This window comes from Furipterus horrens, unplaced genomic scaffold (genome assembly GCF_987537825.1).
Source record: "Furipterus horrens unplaced genomic scaffold, mFurHor1.1.pri manual_scaffold_8, whole genome shotgun sequence".
Classification (NCBI taxonomy): Eukaryota; Metazoa; Chordata; class Mammalia; order Chiroptera; family Furipteridae; genus Furipterus; species Furipterus horrens.
In genome coordinates this window covers 46762239-46783506 of record NW_028327178.1, presented here as the reverse complement: position 1 = coordinate 46783506, position 21268 = coordinate 46762239, and the positions used below count along the sequence as shown (strand labels likewise).

General features: G+C 37.3%; 1 protein-coding gene across 10 annotated transcripts in view; it reads left to right on the top strand.

The window, feature by feature from the left end:
• The window catches only part of EPB41L3 (erythrocyte membrane protein band 4.1 like 3), a 235344-nt gene that overhangs the window by 123700 nt on the left and 90376 nt on the right, over positions 1–21268 (top strand). For 9 of the 10 annotated variants that reach the window (XM_090285790.1, XM_090285782.1, XM_090285784.1 and 6 more), the window contains exons 2-3: positions 15664–15848; positions 19721–19918. In XM_090285790.1, the coding sequence (XP_090141916.1) occupies positions 15675–15848; positions 19721–19918 (372 nt within the window). In that variant the 5' untranslated portion in view covers positions 15664–15674. The remainder of the gene's footprint in view (positions 1–15663; positions 15849–19720; positions 19919–21268) is intronic. The other variant, XM_090285789.1, reaches the window with a different exon arrangement.

Below are 21268 nucleotides of genomic sequence, written 5' to 3'. Positions count from 1 at the left end.
AGGTGTATTGCCCCTTGCTAGAATACAAATTTCGGAAGTCGTAGCCGTAATCTTTCCCTTATTTTTATAAAGAATGGTTCTGTGGGAGAGACCCATTTCAGAATGAGTCAGAGAACTCTTACTTGGTGGTAGATTTCTGTATAGAGCCTTACTGTTTTAATTTATTCACTCTCTATGGTTCACACCTCACTTCTCACAGATGCAGAATCAGATATTGAGTAATAGAAAAATATGCTCCTGCATTAAGGTGCCAAAGAAATTTTATTGCTAGTAAGTTCTTCCCAGAGATAGGATTGGCCAGCAATACAGAGGAAATAACACTGTATCCTTTTCTTTCCCTCTTTTGATTTTAGCCATGGAATCCTGAAGGCTTAAACTGGCATTGTGTTGTTTTATATCTGTATTTTTAAAGATAAGAAGGAAAAATTGTCTTTAAAACAAAATTAGTTTTATAGAACTTTGAATTTAGTAAAGTTTGACGTATGCTAGGTAGAAATATAAGGTAGCATGTTAGCTCTGTGGAATTATAGATGATTATATAAAACAATAAAAGTCCAGTTCTGAAAGAGGAATGGGAGGTTAGGAGTAGATTTTACTGTTGTACTAAAGTGCCAAACTCGTGGAAGAAAGAGCTTTGTTATTGGAGGCAGAAGCTCAGATTTCATTCTTGCCTCTGTGCTTAACTGTTATTTAACCATGGGCAACTATGCACTAACCTTCCTGTCCCCATCTGCCCTGTCGAGGACACATCCACTTCAGGGTGGTGGCTGGAGGTGAGCTTGTGTGAGGGGATGCAGAGCAGGTCTCAGCACCACGCATTTGTGCGTTCCCTGTAAATAACTTCCTTTACTCTCCCAAGCCACATACCGTTAATTGAAAAATAATTATTAAAGCTTGAACGTTTTATGAGAAATTATCTCAGCTGTCCAACTCATAAGGATCCATTGCATTTTAGAAATTGAACTTTCCTTTTAGGAAACTATGGGCAGTGTTTTACAATACCTGTGGAGAGTTTAGTTAAGAAGCAAATAATGCTGAGTGTGGAAGATTATCTACACCTTGAGGCTATTACAAAAGTTTCTTTTTTTAGAAAGGGTGATTAATGGTTAACAGAAAATGAAAAAAGATAGTTGCTGTTTTTAGCTTATTTTCTTACACTTTCCAGGATACAATTTGATATAAGCACTGAGCACTCTGCTCTTAGATATTTCATTGGCACTCTGAAATTTCCATTTTGATTTAATTTTTTCTTAACACCTCAAGAATACTCTGGGAATGCCTTTGGCTAAGGGAAATGAAGTCAGAGTCGATTCTGAACTCTATTTCAATGATAGGGAATGCTGATGAATTGCTATGAACATAGCCACAGGAAACTGAATTCAAGTATTCCTGTTAGCTACTGAAAATAAATAAATAAATATAGTTTCCTCTCCCAGCTCTTTAAAGTATTTCTTCTGTTTATTGAATAATGCGTTAAACTGCTTGTCAACATGGAAAAATGCAAATGTGATGTGCAGAAACATTGCCTTGTGCTTTGTGAGGTGGATCAGGGTAGACGTGTAAATATAAACCCTTTAATAACACCAGCAGGAATCTTACCTACTCAAATTACTGATGATAGCATCTCAGTAATAATCATGTTAAAGTCTCAAGGAAACTAAAATTCTTTGCCAGATTAGGTGGGAAAGGAGCATAGCAGTATAGAGGCCATTTAGCTATTATTTAGGTTTTCAGATGAATTCTAGGAACTTATTGTATACTAAAAGACCAAAACATTTTGTGTTAATCTGTGGTTTGTGTGTGTGTGTGTGTGTAACTCTGTTGCTGTCACTTAAACCACAAGAATACATTCTTTATCATAAATCTTCTTTTCTGAATTGGCTGTTTTTAAAAATGATTGCTGTTGATGAAGGGAGTCACTGATGATTTCCTGTGTTACAAGTGATGCACGGCCTAGAAGAATAACCATTAAAACTTGAATTTGTTTGTTGGTGGATTTCCTGCCTGTTGGAGAATTCATTTGCAATCTTCTCACTTTAGGGATGCCTGTGTTTATAAGAGACCTAATACTTATAAAAGATTTTGCCTACCAGCTCACTCCACCTTCCCTGTCTTCACCAAGCTCCCGTCAGAAGTTCTGATGCTCTAGAAGGGCATCACTTATTTTCTTTCCTCTCCTGCTGCCCCGTTCCAGCATTTTCTCTCAGCAGGACTTATGCCATAGCCTACTAACTGCCCTCCCTGCTCCCACCCAGCTCCTTTACTCAGAAGTCAGAGAAGTCTTTTAAAGTATCAGTATGACTCTATCATTCATCACTTTAAAATGCTCCATTGCATTTCAAATAAAATCCAGCTTCAGAAACCCACAGGTTGCGATTCCACCCAACCCCTGCTCAGGTCTTCTACTTCATCTTTTCCCTCCAGGGTCCCAGCTTCTTCAACCTTCTGTCCATTCCCTGACCACATCAAGCTCATTTCTTACTTAGGGAGGGCACTAGTCCTCCTGGGGAACGATATCCTCCTTTCTTCATATGGCAGATCCTTCTCATATTAGAGTGCTTAAACATCCCCTCCTTGGAGAAGCCCTCCCTAACCATACAATGTAAGTGGTCACCCATCTACTTTAGACAGAATTATCTAATAACATCTCTCTGTAGCTAACACATTTTATTTCCTTTTCTCCTTCAGTTAGAACCAAAGCTTCACTAGAGTAGAGACCCATTTGTCTTTATCTGATGAATCCCCAGGTTTCAGAACAACTATTCAGGAAATGTTTACTGGAGGAACATATTAATGAATGAAGAAATGATGTAGCCAGTATTTCTAGCCTTAACAGATTAATGTCCAACCAAAAGAAAAGAAAGTTGAGTGGTGTGTACAGCTATATCATTGCTAAATATGCACTGTCCTTTAAAATGTCAAAATAAACTCAGACCTGTAGGCTCCTTCCCCAGCCTCTGGAGTTCAAGACTCTCAGTTTGGGAACTTCTTTATTTTGAACATAATGATGATAATGCAAACACACAGAACAGAGCCTGAATTGGTTCTTCTGCCACTCTTTAGATAGACTTAATTTGCATGTAGGTTTGTCTCCTTGGGAATCCTGCCTCTCCTATTATTAGTACTGTCACTGAAAGCTCTTAACACCCTTCACTAACACAAGTCCCTTTCCTTTCAGAGAGGGAGCCAACTGCTTCTTGGTTTATTGAAATGCATCTAGGGAGCTTGTGGGAACAACCAAATATTTTTGGTATTTCAAAGATATATAGAAATATGAATACATATTGATAAGGTGGTTGCCTACATAATCATAATCACCATATCTACCAAACTACATCTATTAAACAGAGATCTAAACATTTCTTAACTTGAAAAGAAGAGCTAACAACTTACTGAAAATAAACCATTTTTTTTCCAGTGTACTGAGTAAGAGTGTTTCCTTCAGCTTTCTCAGATTTTTCTGGGTAAAACATTGTTTCAGGGACTGAAATAAAACCTTAGTATAGACTCAAATATTTAAGGAAGCCTTCAGCTACCGATGCAGTGGAAGATTGTCTTTCTCACTAGAGTGCTGGTGATTGCCTGCCCTAGTTGTTTATGCCCTTGGAAGCTGGTCATTGAGGTCAGTTAGTGTCTGTCTTCACTTTTCTTAGAGGACAAGATTTCCTTAGATTTCATGCTGTTACTACAACAGTGTTTCTTGTTCTCAAAAATCCTAGAATTTGAGAATCTTAGAACAGAAAGGGAAGCTGAATTCCACTGAGGTCACAGAGCATGTGTCTGAGTTGAGGCCAGAATGTAATCTCTCCTGGCTGGTTCGTGCCCTCCTGCCCCATCAGGGCTCTGCCCCATCATGGGGCCTCTCCTGCGCTTTCACTTACTTTCCTGGTATTCCTTTTATCTCTCTGAAGTAGCCTGTGGTTCTAATTCCATCTAAATCTTAAAGCCAGTGTCATTTAAACTTGGAACCAAAGGTGAGTGATTCTTTTTCCATCAAACAGGCATTATTTCCCAGGGAGGTCCTCCCTGCCCCCACATAATGTTGAAAGCCCCCTTCTTTGGGCTTAGTTCCTACACCTGGACACTGTGGTTGATTTACTTCTCAGGGTAACATATCAGAATGCACTTTTCTTGAAGTAGGGGACTGTGGCCTTATTATTGTTACTTTTGTCTTGTTTAGTTTTTTTAAAATTAGCAACACTGAACTGTATATGTGCCATGCTGATATGAAATCATTGTTTCCATACTGATGGACCTTGGTAGTCCACTGCAGGTTTACAGTAGTTATTTGGAAAGTAATCCTTGAATCTTCATAAAAATTCCAGCTTTCTGCTTTTTTTATAATCTTAAAAAGCCAACTCTATTGATGTAGGTATATTGACTTAATAGGATTTGAACTTAGTATGACCATAAAGTTTATTTAAAAATACCAAAAAAAAAAAAAAGCAATTAATTGGCCCTGCTGTTAATCACAAACATTTCATGTTTCAACTATTCTCAAGTTTTCAAAGTTGCTTTCTAATGACTAGACCTGAATGCCACTCTCTTGTACTTTTTGGAGTAACTGGTATGTTGCTTCCCCATCAAGGCCTGCTTGGCATATGAGTTCGGTCATATTTTGAGCCAAAACAATGGAAAAGTCCAACTTACCGTTTCTGATGTTAGTCATTCTCATGCCTGCCAGAGTGGTCTCTGTGTAATAAGATGAAGTCTGCTTAATGAGGATGACACTGCCTTGCAGGACCTGACCTCTGCCTGGCTGGTCTCATCACCTCTCACCACTCCCTTATGTTCCAGCCGTAGCAGAACATATGCACAAGGAACTACAGTGATTTTACAACTGATTGGGAATCACTGCCTAGAACTTTATTTTGCCTTCATTTTTCCCCTTTAATATAACTCCAGAGGTGAAGTTCACAGTCCTGAAGTGGACTGAGTTGGGAGTAAGGAGAGAGGTGGCATCTTGATCCTAGCATGGGCAGCTGAACAGATGGGAGCTCACCTACTGAAATGGGAAGACTGAACTAGAGCATACTTAGAGGCTGGGAGGGCTGGGGATCAAGGGTAAGGGCGGACACATGTTCAGTTCCATAAGAGAGGTGAGAAGTAGAATTGTATGTATGTATATGGATCTAAAGCTCAGGGAGGTCCCAAATTGAAGAACCTGTATTTTTTGGTTTTGTTTGTTTTTTATTTTTTTATTTTACCTTTCTTTTTATTTTAAGTATATCTTATTATGTTGTTATAGTAGTCCAAATTTTTTCTTTCTTTTCCTCCCCTCTGCCCAGTACCCCCCTTTTCTCCAGCATTCCTATCCCCCTTAGTTCATGTCCATGGGTAATACATATAAGTTCTTTGGCTTCACCCTTTCCTATATAATTCTTTACTTCTCCCTGTCTATTTTGTACCAACCAATTATGCTTCTTAATCCCTGCACCATTTCCCTATTTCTCCCCCTTCCCCCTCCCAGCTGATAACCCTCCAAATGATCCCCATACCTATGATTCTGCTTCTATTCTGGTTTGCTTAGTTGGATTTTGTTTTTATTTTTTAGATTCAGTTGTTGATAGTTGTGAATTTGTTGTCATTTGAATGTTTATAGTTTTGATCTTCTTTTTCTTAGATAAGTTCCTTTAACATTTCATATAATAATGGTTTGGTGGTGATGAACTCCTTTAGCTCTACCTTGTCTGGGGAGCACTTTATCTGCCCTTCCATTCTAAACGATAGCTTTGCTGGATAGAGTAATCTTAGTTATAAGTCCTTGCTTTTCATCATCTTGAATACTTCTTGCCAGTCCCTTCTTGTCTGCAAAGTTTCTTTTGAGAAATCAGCTGGTAGTCTTATAGTAACTCTCTGCTTTTCTCTTGCTGCTTTTAAGATGCTCTCTTTATCTTGAACTTTGGCATTTTAATTATGATGTGTCTTGGTGTGATCTTCTTTGGGACTAGCTTGTTTGGAATTCTCTGTGCTTCCTGGACTTGTATGTCTATTTCCTTTGCCAAATTTGAAGTTTTCCTTCATTATTTTCTCACATAAGTTTTCAATTTCTTGCTCTTCCTCTTCTCCTTCTGGTACCCCTATGGTTCAGATGTTGGCATGTTTAAAGTTGTCCCAGAAGTTCCTACGCCTCTCCTTATTTTTTTCAATTCTTGTTTCCTCACTTTGTACTGGTTGACTGTATTTCTTCCTTATGTTCCAAATCACTAATTTGAACCCAGTTTCCTTCCCTTCATCATTGTTCTTGTGTGGATTTTCCTTCGTTTCATTTAGCATAGCCTTCACTTTTTCCCTTATGCATTTGCCGTACTTAAGCATATCTGTTCAAGCCTATGAACATCTTTATCACCAATGTTTTGAACTCTGCGTCTGTTAGGTTGGCTATCTCCTCGTTTGTTAGGTTAGCTATCTCCTCATCACTTAGTTCTCCAACAGGAACCTTGATCCATTTCCTCTTCTGGGTCATACTTCTCTGTCTCCTCATCTTGACAGGCTTCTGTGTTTATTTGTCTCTGTGTCTTAGGTTGAGCTGTCGCACCTGTTACATTGTAAAGGGCGAAGCCTTAGGTATTCATCAGTACAGGGCAACCTGTTTCACCACGTTGTGGTGCTCTTTGCGGGGGAGGGGTCTTTCTGGATGAGTATTTCTTCTTTTTATCTTTGTTTGTTGGACCCCCATGCAGCTCAATTTTCTGGAACTTCTGGTTTTCTCTAGTTTTGAGGTGGTTGTATTCCTTCTTAGTTGTGGAGGGAGACACAATGTGTCTGCCTAGGTCTTCATCTTGGCCGGAAGTTCAAAGAACCTGTATTTTGGAATTGTCACTATATTGGAAACAAGGTGGAGGAGCTCTGCAAGGAAAAGGATTTGAAGAGTGCGATTGATTCCTAAAGAACTGCAAAGTTTAGAAATAGAATATGCGAAAAAGACTATGAAGAGACAAATGGAAATGAGAAAAGAGGAGCCAGAAAAAGTAGAAGGAAAATCAAGAGAGTCAAAACAGAGAATTTGAAGATGAGAAGGGATGTCACATAGGATATATTGGCTTGTATGTAGGAAGTTCCTGGTAACCTTAATAAGGTTTATGAGAATAGGGGGAGCAAGTTGACCCTTGAAAAGCATGGATTTGAACTGCACAGGTCAATTGAAAAAAACAATATATGAGGGGGACCCCCTCGAAACTGGAATTATCTTCTGGAGGGCGGGCCTCTTGTAGTACAGGCTTCCCCTGCTAGGTAAGTATTCTTGGAACCCATCTGTATCAGTATACCAGCTGGCGTTGTGAGAGGTTGTGTTTAGCTTCAGTGATTGTTTTTTTTTTAAGACTCAAGCATTTGCCCATTTCATGATGGGTGATTTATGAGCACAGCTGCCCACACTGGGCTGAGTGTTGGGCAGTTTTTGACCAAAAGCGGCATAACCCCTGTGTCCTACCTTCCCTGTTACCCCATCTCGTCCTGAGCAACATTTTTTTGTTTCCCTGGATGAAAAAGTCCTCAAAAGGAAATACTTTGCCAATGTGGAAGAGATGGCACAAACAAAAACGATAGAAGCACTAAAAGGCATCAAAATCGACAAGTTCAAAAACTGTTTTGCGCATTGGAAAAAACATTTCGATAGGTGTATTGCATCAAATGGAGAGCACTTTGAAGGTGACTGAAGTATAAACATCTAAGAATAAATACACAATTTTTTATAAATAAATTCCATTTTGGGGGTCCTCCCCTTGTGTAAGTGGACCTGCGCAATTCACACTCATGTTGCTCAAGGGTCAGCTGTACTCTGAAGTGTTAGTGGGAGGGAGGATGTGGTGACAGCAGGGGAAGAAGATTCTATCTGTAAGCACGGCTCTGAAGCGCAGTCTGAAGCACTGGAGGGGTGGAGAGGAGGGATGTAGAAGGCAGAATATAAAACCAAAAACAAGGTGATTTGGTTTCTTGTGGGTTTTTTTTCTGAGATAGATGATACTAGGGTTTTTTTTTCTTCTTCTTTCAAAGCAATAGAAAGAATCCAGTTGAGAGGTCAGAGGATATTACTATTTTTAGTTTGCTTGCAGTTGATAGTTTTTAGTGGACTGATTGGATAAGATACAGTAGTTATAAATATTTAAGTGAGTATATATCCGTCTACTAGCTTCTTGTTTTCTATATATTTATATTTAAATTATAAAAAAGAAAAATTAAAAAAATATTTGTCCTTTGTAGTGCTACATTCCTGTAGGCAGGTAAATAGTGTTCCACAGGAATCCTGAAGCATTTTTAACAGTCTTAGGTTTATGTCTTTTAATAAAATACCACTGAATTCTTAAATGGGCAAGAGGAGTAGGTAAATTTTAATACAGATGCTAATTTAGTTGTGAGAGGGGAATTTTAGAGATGCTACTCCTGAAAGTGGAAAAGATAAGGACAAACTGACTTATTTTTCTGCTTTTTTGGAACAAAAAATTAAAGATGAAAAGAAACAGAGCCTGAAATGCATGACAACGACCATTTTTTGTGGGTGAAATCAACTGGGAATTGTGAATATGATTTCATTTACACTTGCTTATGCTGCCTTTGAAGCTCATTACCATTTCCTTTGGCAGTCATTTAATAAATATATCCCTGAGAGAAACATAATGAAACACAGTTTGTGTTTCTTAAAAAGTAAATGGCCCTGGCTGGTGGGGCTCAGTGGATTAAGCGCTGGCCTGTGAACCAGTTTGATTCCCAGTCAGGGGGCATGCCTGGGTTGCAGGCCAGGTCCCCAGGTGGGGGCATGCTGGGGACAAGCACACATTGATGTTTCTGTCCCTGTCTTTCTTCCTCCCTTCTTCTCTCTCTAGAAATAAAATAAATAAAATCTTTATAAAAACAAAAAGCAAAAAAACGTGAAGGACTACTCTTGCCATCACCCCAGCATACTTAATGAATGTCCTTACCCCAACTTTTAATAAGATTTGGAGTTTCTAGGCATTCTAACCTTTTTAGCTTATCCAAAACACAGTTAATAGGTAAATTTTGTATTTAGGAAAAGGGTCCAGTTTAAGCCATAGCTAAGCATAAGCATTTTGTATCACTTTCTATTTGGGATTGCAAATGACAGTGGTTACTTTCAATAACTGAAATAATCAACAGCTACAATTTCATCCAAAGTGAAAATATCAGAAGAGAAGGGAACATTGAAAAATAAAAATCTTCAGTGAGTTGGGAAGGGAAATGTGTGACTTTAAGTGTCAAAGATCATCCAAGAAAGCAACAAATGAGTATAAGAAAAAGAAAAACCAACACAATGTAAACATCATGAAAATCTAATTTTAAAAACTGTTTTGGCATTTGGGGACAAGATTGGAGGCACACACTGTAAAATTATTAAAATAATGAGTTAAAGTTAGAAGTGCTGTATTTAGATGCAGTATTTAGATTTTTTTGGCATTTAAAAATCAGTTTATTGCTTTATTACATTGTCATGTGGGTGGGGAAGAAGACTATTAAAAAATGTTTTAGGGTTGAATTTACTGATCAAGGTTGTCAATACCATTTTCTCGTAGGTACACTATGAGCTGATTCCCTTTCAGATGTGTGGAATTAAATATTGATTCCAGTGAGATCCCACAATTTAAAAGCCTTACATTTTTAAGGTTTATTACTTTACTTCCTCTCAACAACAATGGAAGTTTTATTATATTAAAATTAGTCAAAGAGCAGCAATGAGTTTTTCTGTCATTATGTTATGCACATAACTGGAAAAAATAGCATACCTAGGAAAGATTTGGCAAAGGCATAAGAGTTTAATACTTAAGATTTGAGGTTCTGTGATTTATGTGTTGTATAATAGGTATAAAGGTGTTATACAGTGTATTCATAGGTAGAAAATAATTGTATGTTATTTTATTTAAATAGTGGATAAGTGCTTTCTGGGCTCTATCCATTTTGCATTTTTATTCAGCTTTCGTATAGCTGCTCTTTGACTTAGGGAGTCATGAGATTAAAGACAAAAGCAGGTGTAAGATGGTTTCATGACTGGAATAATAACTGAAACTCAAAATTGGGATATTTCTTTACTAAACTTGCCTTTTAATTCATGTATAGTGAGTCCAGGAGCTAATGTCATGGGTTTAGAAAGATTTCTATTTCAACACGTATTTGACAACTTTTAAAGTTCAGAGTGCATTGATAAGTATATACTACAACTGCATTTGTGAATAAACTTCTTAGGTTTAAAAAGTAGTAAGTAAATTGGAATGTGATAAAAGAGGTGACAGACTAGTTGGCTTGAATGGAAAGAAGATCTGGAAATTTCCTGCCCCTCACTACCCCTTCCACCATCCCCTGCCCCTATACCTGCCTTACCTATATCACTAATTTCAGGTCTGAACCCCTTGTTTTATGGAAGTAGGAGACTAAAAATTTAGCTGCTGATTATTTTCATGTATTATATCTATGAAGATTATACATAGATTTTAAAGTGAAATAAATTGAAATGTTTATATTTTGCTACAGGATTCTGGTTTTGTGTGTCTTAACAGTTTTGATATCTAATTATTGTTATAGCCATTATTTGCTGAAACATACATAAAGAATCTTACTGAAGGTATCCAAATTTTTTAAAATAATGATTTATATGCAAGAACTGCCCTGTCTAGGAAAAATTAAGTATTTTTTAAAATATGCTTTTTCTAGTCATCATTTATGTTTTTAAAATTCATGATCTATTGACTTTTTGGTTACTCTTTTACAGATATTCTTTAAACTGCCTAAACATTTTCTTTTTGTGTTTTTGGAAAGCCCTTTGATCTATTGACAAAAGTATTAGACTGTGGATAGATCAATAGTGTCTGTTACCTTGTAGGGAAATTTTGGTTCTGAAAGTTGAACTGAGTTCTATCTTCCATAAAGCATAAAAATACCTACTCTTTTCCCACTTAGAGATACATGAAAATGGTTAAAAACTATAAGGAAGAGTTATACTTTAAATGCAGAGGTATAATAATGGGGTTGATTTTATTATTTAGTCATCCATCAAGTAGTTACTGAAATACCTGCTGTGTTGTAGGTACTGTGCTGATACAGTAGGCCTCCTGATCTTCACTTTCACTGTCTGTGATTTCAGTTACCTACAGTCAACTGTGGTCTGAAAATATCAAATGGAAAATTCCAGAAGTCAGCAATTCATAAGTTTTAAATTGTCTGCTGTTCTGAGTAGTGTGATGACATCTCACTCCATCCTGCTTGTGATGTGAATCACCCCTTTGTCACCATGCCACATATACTCCCTGCCCCTTAATCACTTAGTAGTTGTCTCAGTTATCAGATTGGTTATCAGACATTTAGAGACAGAGACAGAGAGAGATCACATTCAGATTACTTTTATTATAGTATATGATTGTAAATGTTCTATTTTATTATTTGTTATTGTTAATCTCTGACTGCCTAGTTTATAAATTCAACTTTATGATAGTATATATATATATATAAAAAACACAGTATATATGGGGTTCAGTGTTACCCATGGTTTCAGGAATCCACTGGGTGTACCCCACAAGCCAGGGGGGACTATTGTACTGGTTATGCTGGGGAATAAACACATATGATTCCTCCCCTTGAGGATAAGGGAAGGTAGTTAAGGGAGGGTCAAATAATTATTTGATAATTTATAAGAAGTAAACAATATGACACAAATAGAATAACCGTGTAAAAAGGGAAAATGCATCTCTTGACAACTCTTGGAGAACAGGGAATGGGCCATGTGAAGAGCAGAGGAAAAATTGTTCTCAGCAATGAGAGCAGCATGTCTAAAAAAGCTTGAGGCAAAAAAATCTTGATGTGCTTTAGAAACTGAAAGGAGAGCATGTGGCTGATCACTGCAGGATGGTGTGATAGGCACTGCTGCTGGACAGGGCGTGGAGGCCTCGGCTTGCCCTGAAGGCTATGGTAATTGAACAGTTTAGGTTTAACCTCAAGCATATTGGGAATCTGTAAAAGGGTTTTCAGCAGTGAGTGGTATGACTAGATTTATGTTTTATGAAGATTATACAGAATAGAGGTGGGCAGGAATAAAGGAAGTGAAAAGGAGGTTATTGAAAGAATTCAGGAGAGAAATGATGGCTTCCTTAGTGGCAGGAAACCAAGTCAAAATATACAGTTTATCCTTGAACAACACAGGTTTGAACTGCATGGATTATTTTCAATAAAGATATGGGAGAATTATTTTTGGAGATTTTGTATCGATTACACTAGGCTACCACAAAGCAATCATAGTGGTGCTTCTTTGTTATCAATGCATGAATTGTTATATCTGTAAATATTAATTTTTTTTCACGATACCATTTTTTTATCTTTAGGGTTAGTAATAAGTATAATGTCTACAGTGTTTTGTATCATATAAGACAACATTGATATAGGTACTGAGCAATTCACCTTGTAAACAGATGATGGAAACTTACAGTATTGATACAGTACTGTATATTATTTTCTCATGATTTTCTTAATTAACATTTTCTTTTGCTTAAAAGTCTATAATACATATAAATACAAAATATGTGTTAATCAACTGTTATCAGTAAGGCTGCTGGGCAGTGGTAGGCGTTTACAAAAGTTTTTGTGGGAAGTCAACAGTAATATGCAGATATTTGACAATGGGAGGGGGTCAGTACCCCTAACCTCCACATTATTCAAGGGTCAATTGTATAGGGAAATGTCAGGGGTGATTTATGGAAATCTGGCTTGAAGGAATGCATTACCACTTATTGAGGTGAGGAAGATGAGGGGAGGAGCAGATTTGGGAGAGAAAAATCAACAGATAACCGTGAGGAAGGTCAAGTGGCAGTTGCATACTAGTTTTAAAAGCTCAGAAAAGAGGGCTGAACTAGAGATAGGACTGTGCGAGTTGATGGCTTATTGAGAGTACAGTATTCCCTCACTTATCGCGGGTATTACATTCTAGACCTTCCCGCCCCCCACGATAGGTGAAAATCCACGAAGTAGGAACCTTACATTTATTTTAGTATTTATATATATTTTAAGGCTTTATAAATCCTTCCCACATACTTATAAACTGTTCCCAGTCCCTTATTAACCTTTTCCACTCCCTTATTAACCTTTTCCACACTTTTATAAACATTACTTATGTTCTTAAACATATTCTACACTCTTAAACCTACGTAACTTTAACAACATACATATACAATACTGTAAAATCCCGCGATATAGTGAAAAATCCGCGATAAATAATGAAATATAATACTTTTTTAAATCCCGCAATACAGTGAGGCCGCGGTAAGTGAACCGCGATATAGAAAGGGACTACTGTATTTAAAGCCCTGGGTAAGGGTATAATAAGCTGTGAAGGGAATGTGGAGAGAGAAGAAAAGAGATCTTAGAGTGGAGTTTTCTGGGACATTCCCACACTTAGAGGTTAGATAAGGAATAAGCTTGTCAAAGAGCATGGAAAGGAGTAGCCAGAGAGATGGGAGAAAAGGAGGAGAGTATGGTGAGTTCTGAATCCCAAGAGATGGACCCGTATTGACAAGGAAAGTCTCATCACCAGACAGGGGCTACTACAGGTCAGATGAAGTGAGAAGAGACAAGAGCACGTGGTCCATTGCATTGTCCATCAGAGCCATCTGAATGGAGTGAGACAGGAGTGGTGGCAAAGAGGAAGTGAGGAAGTATAAGACAATAGGATCAACAGAAACATTTTTGAGAAGTTGTAAGTGGAAAGCAGAGAAATATTGAAATAGCTGACAGAGGATGTGAAATCAAGAGAAGTCTATTTTGTTTTACTAAGATGGGACCCACTAGAGTATGACTAGTAGAATTTTAGTCTGTAGAATGTATATTACATTGGATGTGAGCTAATATTATGAGGTTCAGACAAGTCGGAAGTTCATTTCTGCCTCATGTAACCATCCAGAGCAGGGACCCAGGATGAAAGGGGTGACTCTGGCATCCTCCTGAACTCGGGGCCTCTATGACGGGGTCTGTGGGGACCACGTCAGTCATTAATTCCCAGCCAATGGGAAAGGGAAATCTAAGGCAAGTGGCTTTGTCTTTAGGACAATGACCTAAACATTGAATACATTTTCTCTGTAATCACATTGGACAGACTTGATGACATGGCCACAACTCATTGTGGTCTCAAGCTGGTTGGAGGCGTACCAGCAAAAACTGAAAGCGTAGTTACTAAAGGGAAAATGGAGAAAATGGATTCTGAGGAGTGTCTATTTTATAATATATACTTTTAAGATTTGCTTGAAAATCCAAAATGTGCTGTAAGAGGAAAAACGACAATATGTTAGTTTTATTTGGATTACTACCTTGCTCTGAATTGGGATTTGATACTTACATACACTTTGGGCAACTGAGCACATGTCAAGTTGATATGTTTCTTATTCAACAGAAAGAGTAACTGGTGATTGTAAAAAAGGACTCTGAATAGAGGCACTGATATAGCATTTAATCTGTAACATAGGTCAGTATTTATTTGTGCTATTTCTCCTCTTGTTCAAATTATTAAACATATTCCAATGTATATTGTGAAAATAGGAACTCAATAGTTTAGCATGGAGTTTTATTTTGCATAATTTTACATTCTACTAATGTGTATATCATTTGCTTAAAGCATTACACTAGCCATTTGCTCATGAGATTTTTACCATAAAATTATAATTAGGAAGGGAAAATATATAACAATCTGAGATATTTGTTTCTGAGGTAGTTCCTATATACCCAACATAAGGAATTACTTAGAATGACATGGTAATCACAGGCATAACTGCTCTGTTGCTGTTTAGAGCAAAAAGCATCTTTAAAAAGAATGGCATGTCTATTAGTAGAGAGCAAAGTAACAGCAGAAAATAACTACTTAAATGTGATCATGTTCAGTTTCCTCATTTTGCAGATGTGGAAACTGAGGCAGAATGTACTTAAGTGTCTTGACCAGCAAATGCTTAGAAGATGGTGGTTATATTTTGTAAAGTCTTTTTCAGGATGTAAGTGCAGATTATTATAAATTAAGATCTGTTGTTTGAGTTTCTTATGAGATAGTTCCCTTTCAGCATTCAAGGAAAAAAAAGGAAGCCAGGAAGAAGCCTATGAGAAGGGACTTGGAAGGGAGGGAGAGGTGATGCTGCCCACCTTCCTCCAGCCGTGACCAGTGCTTTTTTAGTATGTGACACATTCCATGTCACTGGACAAGCCTCTGTTAGTAGTCGTTTCAATGAGAAACCAAAGAGAAAGATAGGAAAGAGAAGGAAATGAGAAAGAATAGGCGCTTCCATTATTAGATCATTCTTCCCAGAGATTAAAATATATGTTTGGCTGATCCAGCAGATTCATTTTTCTGAAATTAAATGTATCTGTTATATCATTATTATGGCATTACTTTAATGTTACCTTAGAGTTATCTGTGGCAAAAATATAATAGAAATAAAACTGTGATCATTACAAATTAATTTTTACTCCTAGTGAAACGTTAATTTTGAATCATTCACAGGCACCCATCTTCATGGGAAATTTGACAAGTTACCTGTTAGTTGTGTACAGTAGGATTGTGCTTTGATTGTTAGCATTTCTCCATCTTTCATACTGGGGTTCTCTACAGCCTTCACGTGCAGCATCCTAGCTTTTTTGCCTAGGGAAAGTAATTGCACCCAGTGATGGGACTTTTCCTTTTTCTGCTTGCAGAACAATCAACCATGACCACCCAATCTGGCTCAGACTCAGAATCCAAACCTGAGCAGGAGGCCGAGCCCCAGGAGGTGAGGGGTCTGCAGGGGTCCACAGGGGCACAGCTAGAACCAGAGGAGCAGCACCAGGCTTTGGAGCAGTTCTCAGCTGCTGCGGCGCACAGCACCCCCGTGAGAAAGGAGGTGAGCCCCCGGGACCTGGGACTGGAACTGTGCTGCCCTGCTCCCCTGCAGCGGCTGGCATCACTCAGAAAACCAATTAAAGAATGTTTACTGAGCTTTTTCAAGGTCCGATCTGACCTTGGTCTCTTAGCACTGGAGGGAACTATGAGGGGTCATCTGTTTCACCCCTTCTGGTACCAGGTGGATGAAGATTGGTGCTCTTTTACGGCTTTCAATGAATGACATTCCACAACCATGCTTGTGGTAACTCCATTTGATTAAAGCTCTTAAACTCATACTGAAATCTGGATTCCAGGTTATTTGGTTTTATCTGGGTTTACAGGAAAGCTAGATACCACACTAATGGCTTTAATTGCGCTCTTGAATTTTATTCAAGCTAAGGGTTAGAGGTGTTTAGGTTTTTTCAGGAGTCACTCTGACCCTAATGTTGCCAGCTACTCTTCCTGGATGTTCATGTCGCTCTCTTTCCCTCCCCTGTGTACATGTGTATTTTCAACTTTGTTACATACTAGACATATTTCAGTTGTCACGTGTAATGTAGGTATTTCTTTTAAAAGTTTCCATGTAAAATGTAAAGCATGGTTTACATGTGGGCCCTGGGCCCTGAATGAAACCATGTTTAAATTTCTTTGGCTTAAAACTCTAGACCTGGAATCAACATGTTTTAAAGTGCTGGCTCACATGTAGTAAGGAAATCAAGAGTACCCTGCAAATCATTTACTTTTCATAGGTCCAATGTATATGTTAAGCTAGAAATTCTAGACCATGTGAGAGAAGAGATATGAAATCAACATGTTAGTGAAATTCTTTGAAAGGCACAACACATTATTAAAACATTAAACTACAGTATATGTTTACAACCTGATTATTTCTTTTGCCATGTTATTTAAGTTTTGCTTTATAATAGTATTGAGAGTAACATTATTTTCATGTTTTATAAGTAGATGCTCTGTCTGATCCAGGATGTTTTGTGATGTAAAGAGTTATTCTTTCACCTTGTTAAACAGAATCTAAGGAGCTGTTATTTTCATGATGTTCGTTTACCTTTCCTCTTGTTTTTATGGAGGAATGATAGTTGGTGGTGTTTGTTTTTAAATCTTCAGAAATTTAAAATAACTAGGCTGGCTTTTCTTCATTCCTTCTTCTTAATTCTGAACAGAAATAAAAATGAAAGTGGGGGTTAATTGTAGAGCTGGAAGAGTTTCTATACCCAGACATGATTAAATGTACTTTTTCTGCTATAGTCACATGTTTGAAATAAAACAAGAGAAATGATGTTAAACCCTTAAGTGCCTGGTCGCAGTCAAGAGACCTAAATAAGCCCTTTGTCTTCCCCTAGTATTTTAATAGCCTGGAGACATTCACACCCTCTGGACCTTGATTCCTTATTTACAAATGAAGAGATCAGAAGAGATAATTTTCTAAGATTCTTCCACTCTAAAATTCTTTGATTTCATATTGGGAGCCCAGTTATGTTGGGAGTATATAACATGGTACATTTGGATATTTAATGGTGATTAAAACATGGACTTTGGCTGAATTTGAATTCCAGTTTACTAGTTTTGTGACTTTGAGAAATTTTGTTAAAATCGAGCTTTGTTCCTTTCTTCTCGTGTGCAAATGAGGGTAATAATACCCACCTCCCAGAGCTGTTATGAGGATGAAATGAATAGAAATTTGCTAAAATATTTGATATTGATATATTTATTTATTAGTTTTAAAAGACAATATATTAATCTTAAATATATACAACTCATGGGTTAACATACTTATCAGTTTATTACCAATAGGTTATTTTGAGGGATTTTGTTTGGAAGGGACTTCACCTGTTATCTTAACCACCTGCCCCCCACATGAAAGAGAATTCCAGGTTACCTTTCTCTTTACATTAGTTCTAGATGCTTTGAGCCAGTCCCCTGGCTATCTTAGGAAATTCAGTGATATTGATATTTTTAAATTGTAGTGCATTGTGTGACTGTGATTGACATTTCATTTTGAAGTATGTGGTCTGCTCTTTGTGCTTAAGATTGGTGTTTTTGTGTCAAGTATATGGAAAGGAGGCCTCCCTTTGAACATTGGTGGTTTATGATGATTCTGGAATTGATACTTAAGTAACCCAGAAAGTTTATTCTGATACAGAGGTACTTTTAACTTAGTAGAGGAGAAATGAAATTTCATCTTCCTACTACATAGAAAGATTGATTCTAGGTAACATCTAAATTAAAATGTAGCTTTTGTTGACTTTGCCATGAGGAGATGAAAAGTAAATTAAGTGTCTTATGTAAATTATGAAGCACTTAACAAATGTGTTATGTATGATTATAGTTATAAAATTCCAAGGTTACCAAACTTAAACTAACTTACGGCCAGAATTAATGTTTTGTGATTTTTTTTTGCCCTACTTCAGTGCTTTGATATGGAAAGACTAACAGTCAAAAGTTGGACCATGTTGCCAGAGCAGGTTTTCTTTTGTTTAGCTGGAGCTTCCCTTCTCAGCCGCTTTGGACTTTGAAGTTGGTTATTCATTTTTTTCCTGGTTTCTTCACTCAGCAAGTGGTTTTTGTTTGTTTTGTTTGGTTTTGTTTGGTTTTGTTTTGGTTTGGTTTGGTTTTTTCCCTTAGGAACTTCTCAAGACTATGCTTTGAATTCCTGGGCAAGGTAGTGGAGGGAAGGACTGTATACACGTGTAATCTTCTGGATGTAAAACAAGATAGAAAATGCCATCGTAAAAGCAGAAATCTATACCTAAAATCTAAAAATAAATATACTTAAAAATAACTGTGGTTATATTAGACTGTTGTAAAATTGTAGAGACTAATAAAGTAAAAAAGTTGAAATGATAGTCAATATTGCCTTTTCTCTCAAGCCCACATACATTTAGCTGCCAGAGTGTTAGTATGTTCATGAGGGAGAAAATTTCATGCTTACTCAAGGGGCCTAAACTGAATCTCGGAACTTATTTTTCTTTGGACTGTTGGTGTATATTTTTGCAGGCCAGTGGAATGGTAGTCTGGCCCATGAGCTGAATTTACACTAATACCATTGGTGGTTGGTCACTTAATACATAGGTGAGGGGTGTAAAAAGAGCAGTTGGACAGCAGTGCACAGGGAGATTTCCAAGGAGAGTGATTCAAGGGAGGATTTTATTGTTACATAGGACATCTTCTGCAGTTTTGAGTCAACTAGACTAGACAGACTGCTGTGATTTGAAAGCAGATTAAAGCTTTTGGACAGATTTGATCTGTTCTTATACTGGCTTATTTCAATGAGGGGAAGTGGATTTAGGGGATTACTTTGTGATGAATTTCAGTGCTGCTTGCTTCATTGATTTGACTTAGAATTAAATCAAATATTTTAAAAACTGCAAAATTACTGTGAGGATTAATACTTGAGGTTCTGTAAGCCTTAAAGTTTTTAACATACCTTATATGTATTATATATTTGGTGATTATGGGTCTTGGAATATAGAAGATCCAGTTAATGAAGAAAATCAAGTACATTAGGTAAAATCTAGATGATTTATTTTAAAGACCAGTACTATCCATCGCCTTTTTAAAAAGCCAGGAGGCCATTTGTTTTCCTTCTTTGCTCAGTGAAGTTTCAATGGCGCTTGCTCAGTGCTTCAAAGGTAAAGCTTTGAGTTGAACTGAAATAAGGCCTTATCGGTGCATCTTAATGGCAAAAGTTTTTTAGGTGAAATTGTTAGCATCATAAATATCTGTATATTTTATAGCCTTTTCTAATATCCTAATTCAGATGTCTCTCATCCTTCAGGAAATAGGAATGCCTATTTCTAAAGTGTTCTGGTATTGCCAGAGCAATGCAATATTTATGTCCTGTCTGCAATGAAAACTCTTCATTGTTCTTCACAGGTCACTGACAAGGAACGGGAATTTGCTGCTGGAGCTGCAAAACAGCTCGAATATCAGCAATTGGAAGACGATAAACTTTCTCAGAAATCATCTAGCAGTAAACTCTCTCGATCTCCATTGAAGATTGTCAAAAAGCCTAAAAGCATGCAGTGCAAAGTGATACTTCTGGATGGATCAGAATATACCTGTGATGTGGAGGTAAGTGTATATTTTAAAACCTTTTTGTCCCAAATACTGAGAGCTTGGAAATGTTGGCATAAAGCATACAGGATGCCTCTTTATTTTTTCAGAACTCTAGAAAAACACTCAGATCCAGTTTCTAAATACAAAATTATTTCCAAAGTCTGTAATGGGATCACATTACTAAAAATACTTAAAATGTCTCTCAAATGTTACTATCAAAAGAAAAATGTGATCTTTAAGAAAAAAAATCCAACCCTTTCCATGGTAACAAAAACAAATTGGAGGCCTTAAAAATCAAATTTTCTTTAATATCCTGGCTATGAGCTATCATTTAAGTGAATTTTGCCTTTTCTATTTGGATATTTTATGGCCAAGTCTAATGTTTAATGGTAGAAAGTTGGGATTTCTGTATACAGGAGTGGTGGGGTAATTCGAACTGTGGAGGTCTTTTTCTTGGCGAGAGAATGAGTAACCTGTAAAGTGTAGATTGTGGTGGGTATTGCAGCTTGAGTGCTCTTTTGGTAAAGAAAACACATTCCTCTTGGAAAAGAGGCTTTGAATGACTTTTGCCTGAAATCTTTAGAAAGCCCAGGTTAACAGATGACAGGAAACCCTGTCCAGAGCTATGGATGTGAGTGACTGGGAGTTCTCTGAGTTACCATGGAGAGTACATGCAGGACATGAACCCAGGCCGCAGGAGCAGGTCGCTGTGGGCACCGCCTGTGGCCTCTTCACCCACAGCTGGGAAGGAGCAGCTTGCTCTTTCAGCAAGGGGATTCCATTTCAAAGTTAACGTTTTCATTCAAAGAGCCCACTCCTACTGCTTCCGGGCCCCTGCCCTTTATCACACAGGGACATTACACATCCCTCCACACCAGCCCCTCCCACCACATATTTACACAGTTTTCTTTTCTACTGGGTGTGTTGAGTCTCACTTAGGCCTACGTGCAGTACCGAGCTCACCTGATTTCCTGTGCCCCACATTCATTCATTTCTCCTTTATTTTGTTTACTACACTTGAGCACTCAGTGCTTTTCTTGGGACAGAAGATTCAAATCCATTTCACGCTGATAATGTCAGTAAGGGTAGGGATTGGCTTGGGGTTACTAAATTATTACAGATTGTAAGAACATAGAAAATGTATATATATTTTGAAAATAAATTATTAGATCAAAAATTATTTAGTCTATCATGTATTTATAGAATTTAATCATCATATAACTTGCTAAAAAGAGTGAAATACATGTTTCAAGGACCCTATATAATGTTGCCTTACACAAATCCTTTTCTTGCATTTTCCTGGCTTTGATTTTGGCTAAAATTTTAGCCCAAAGTATTCAGTTGTTGATTTGGATGCTAATTCTG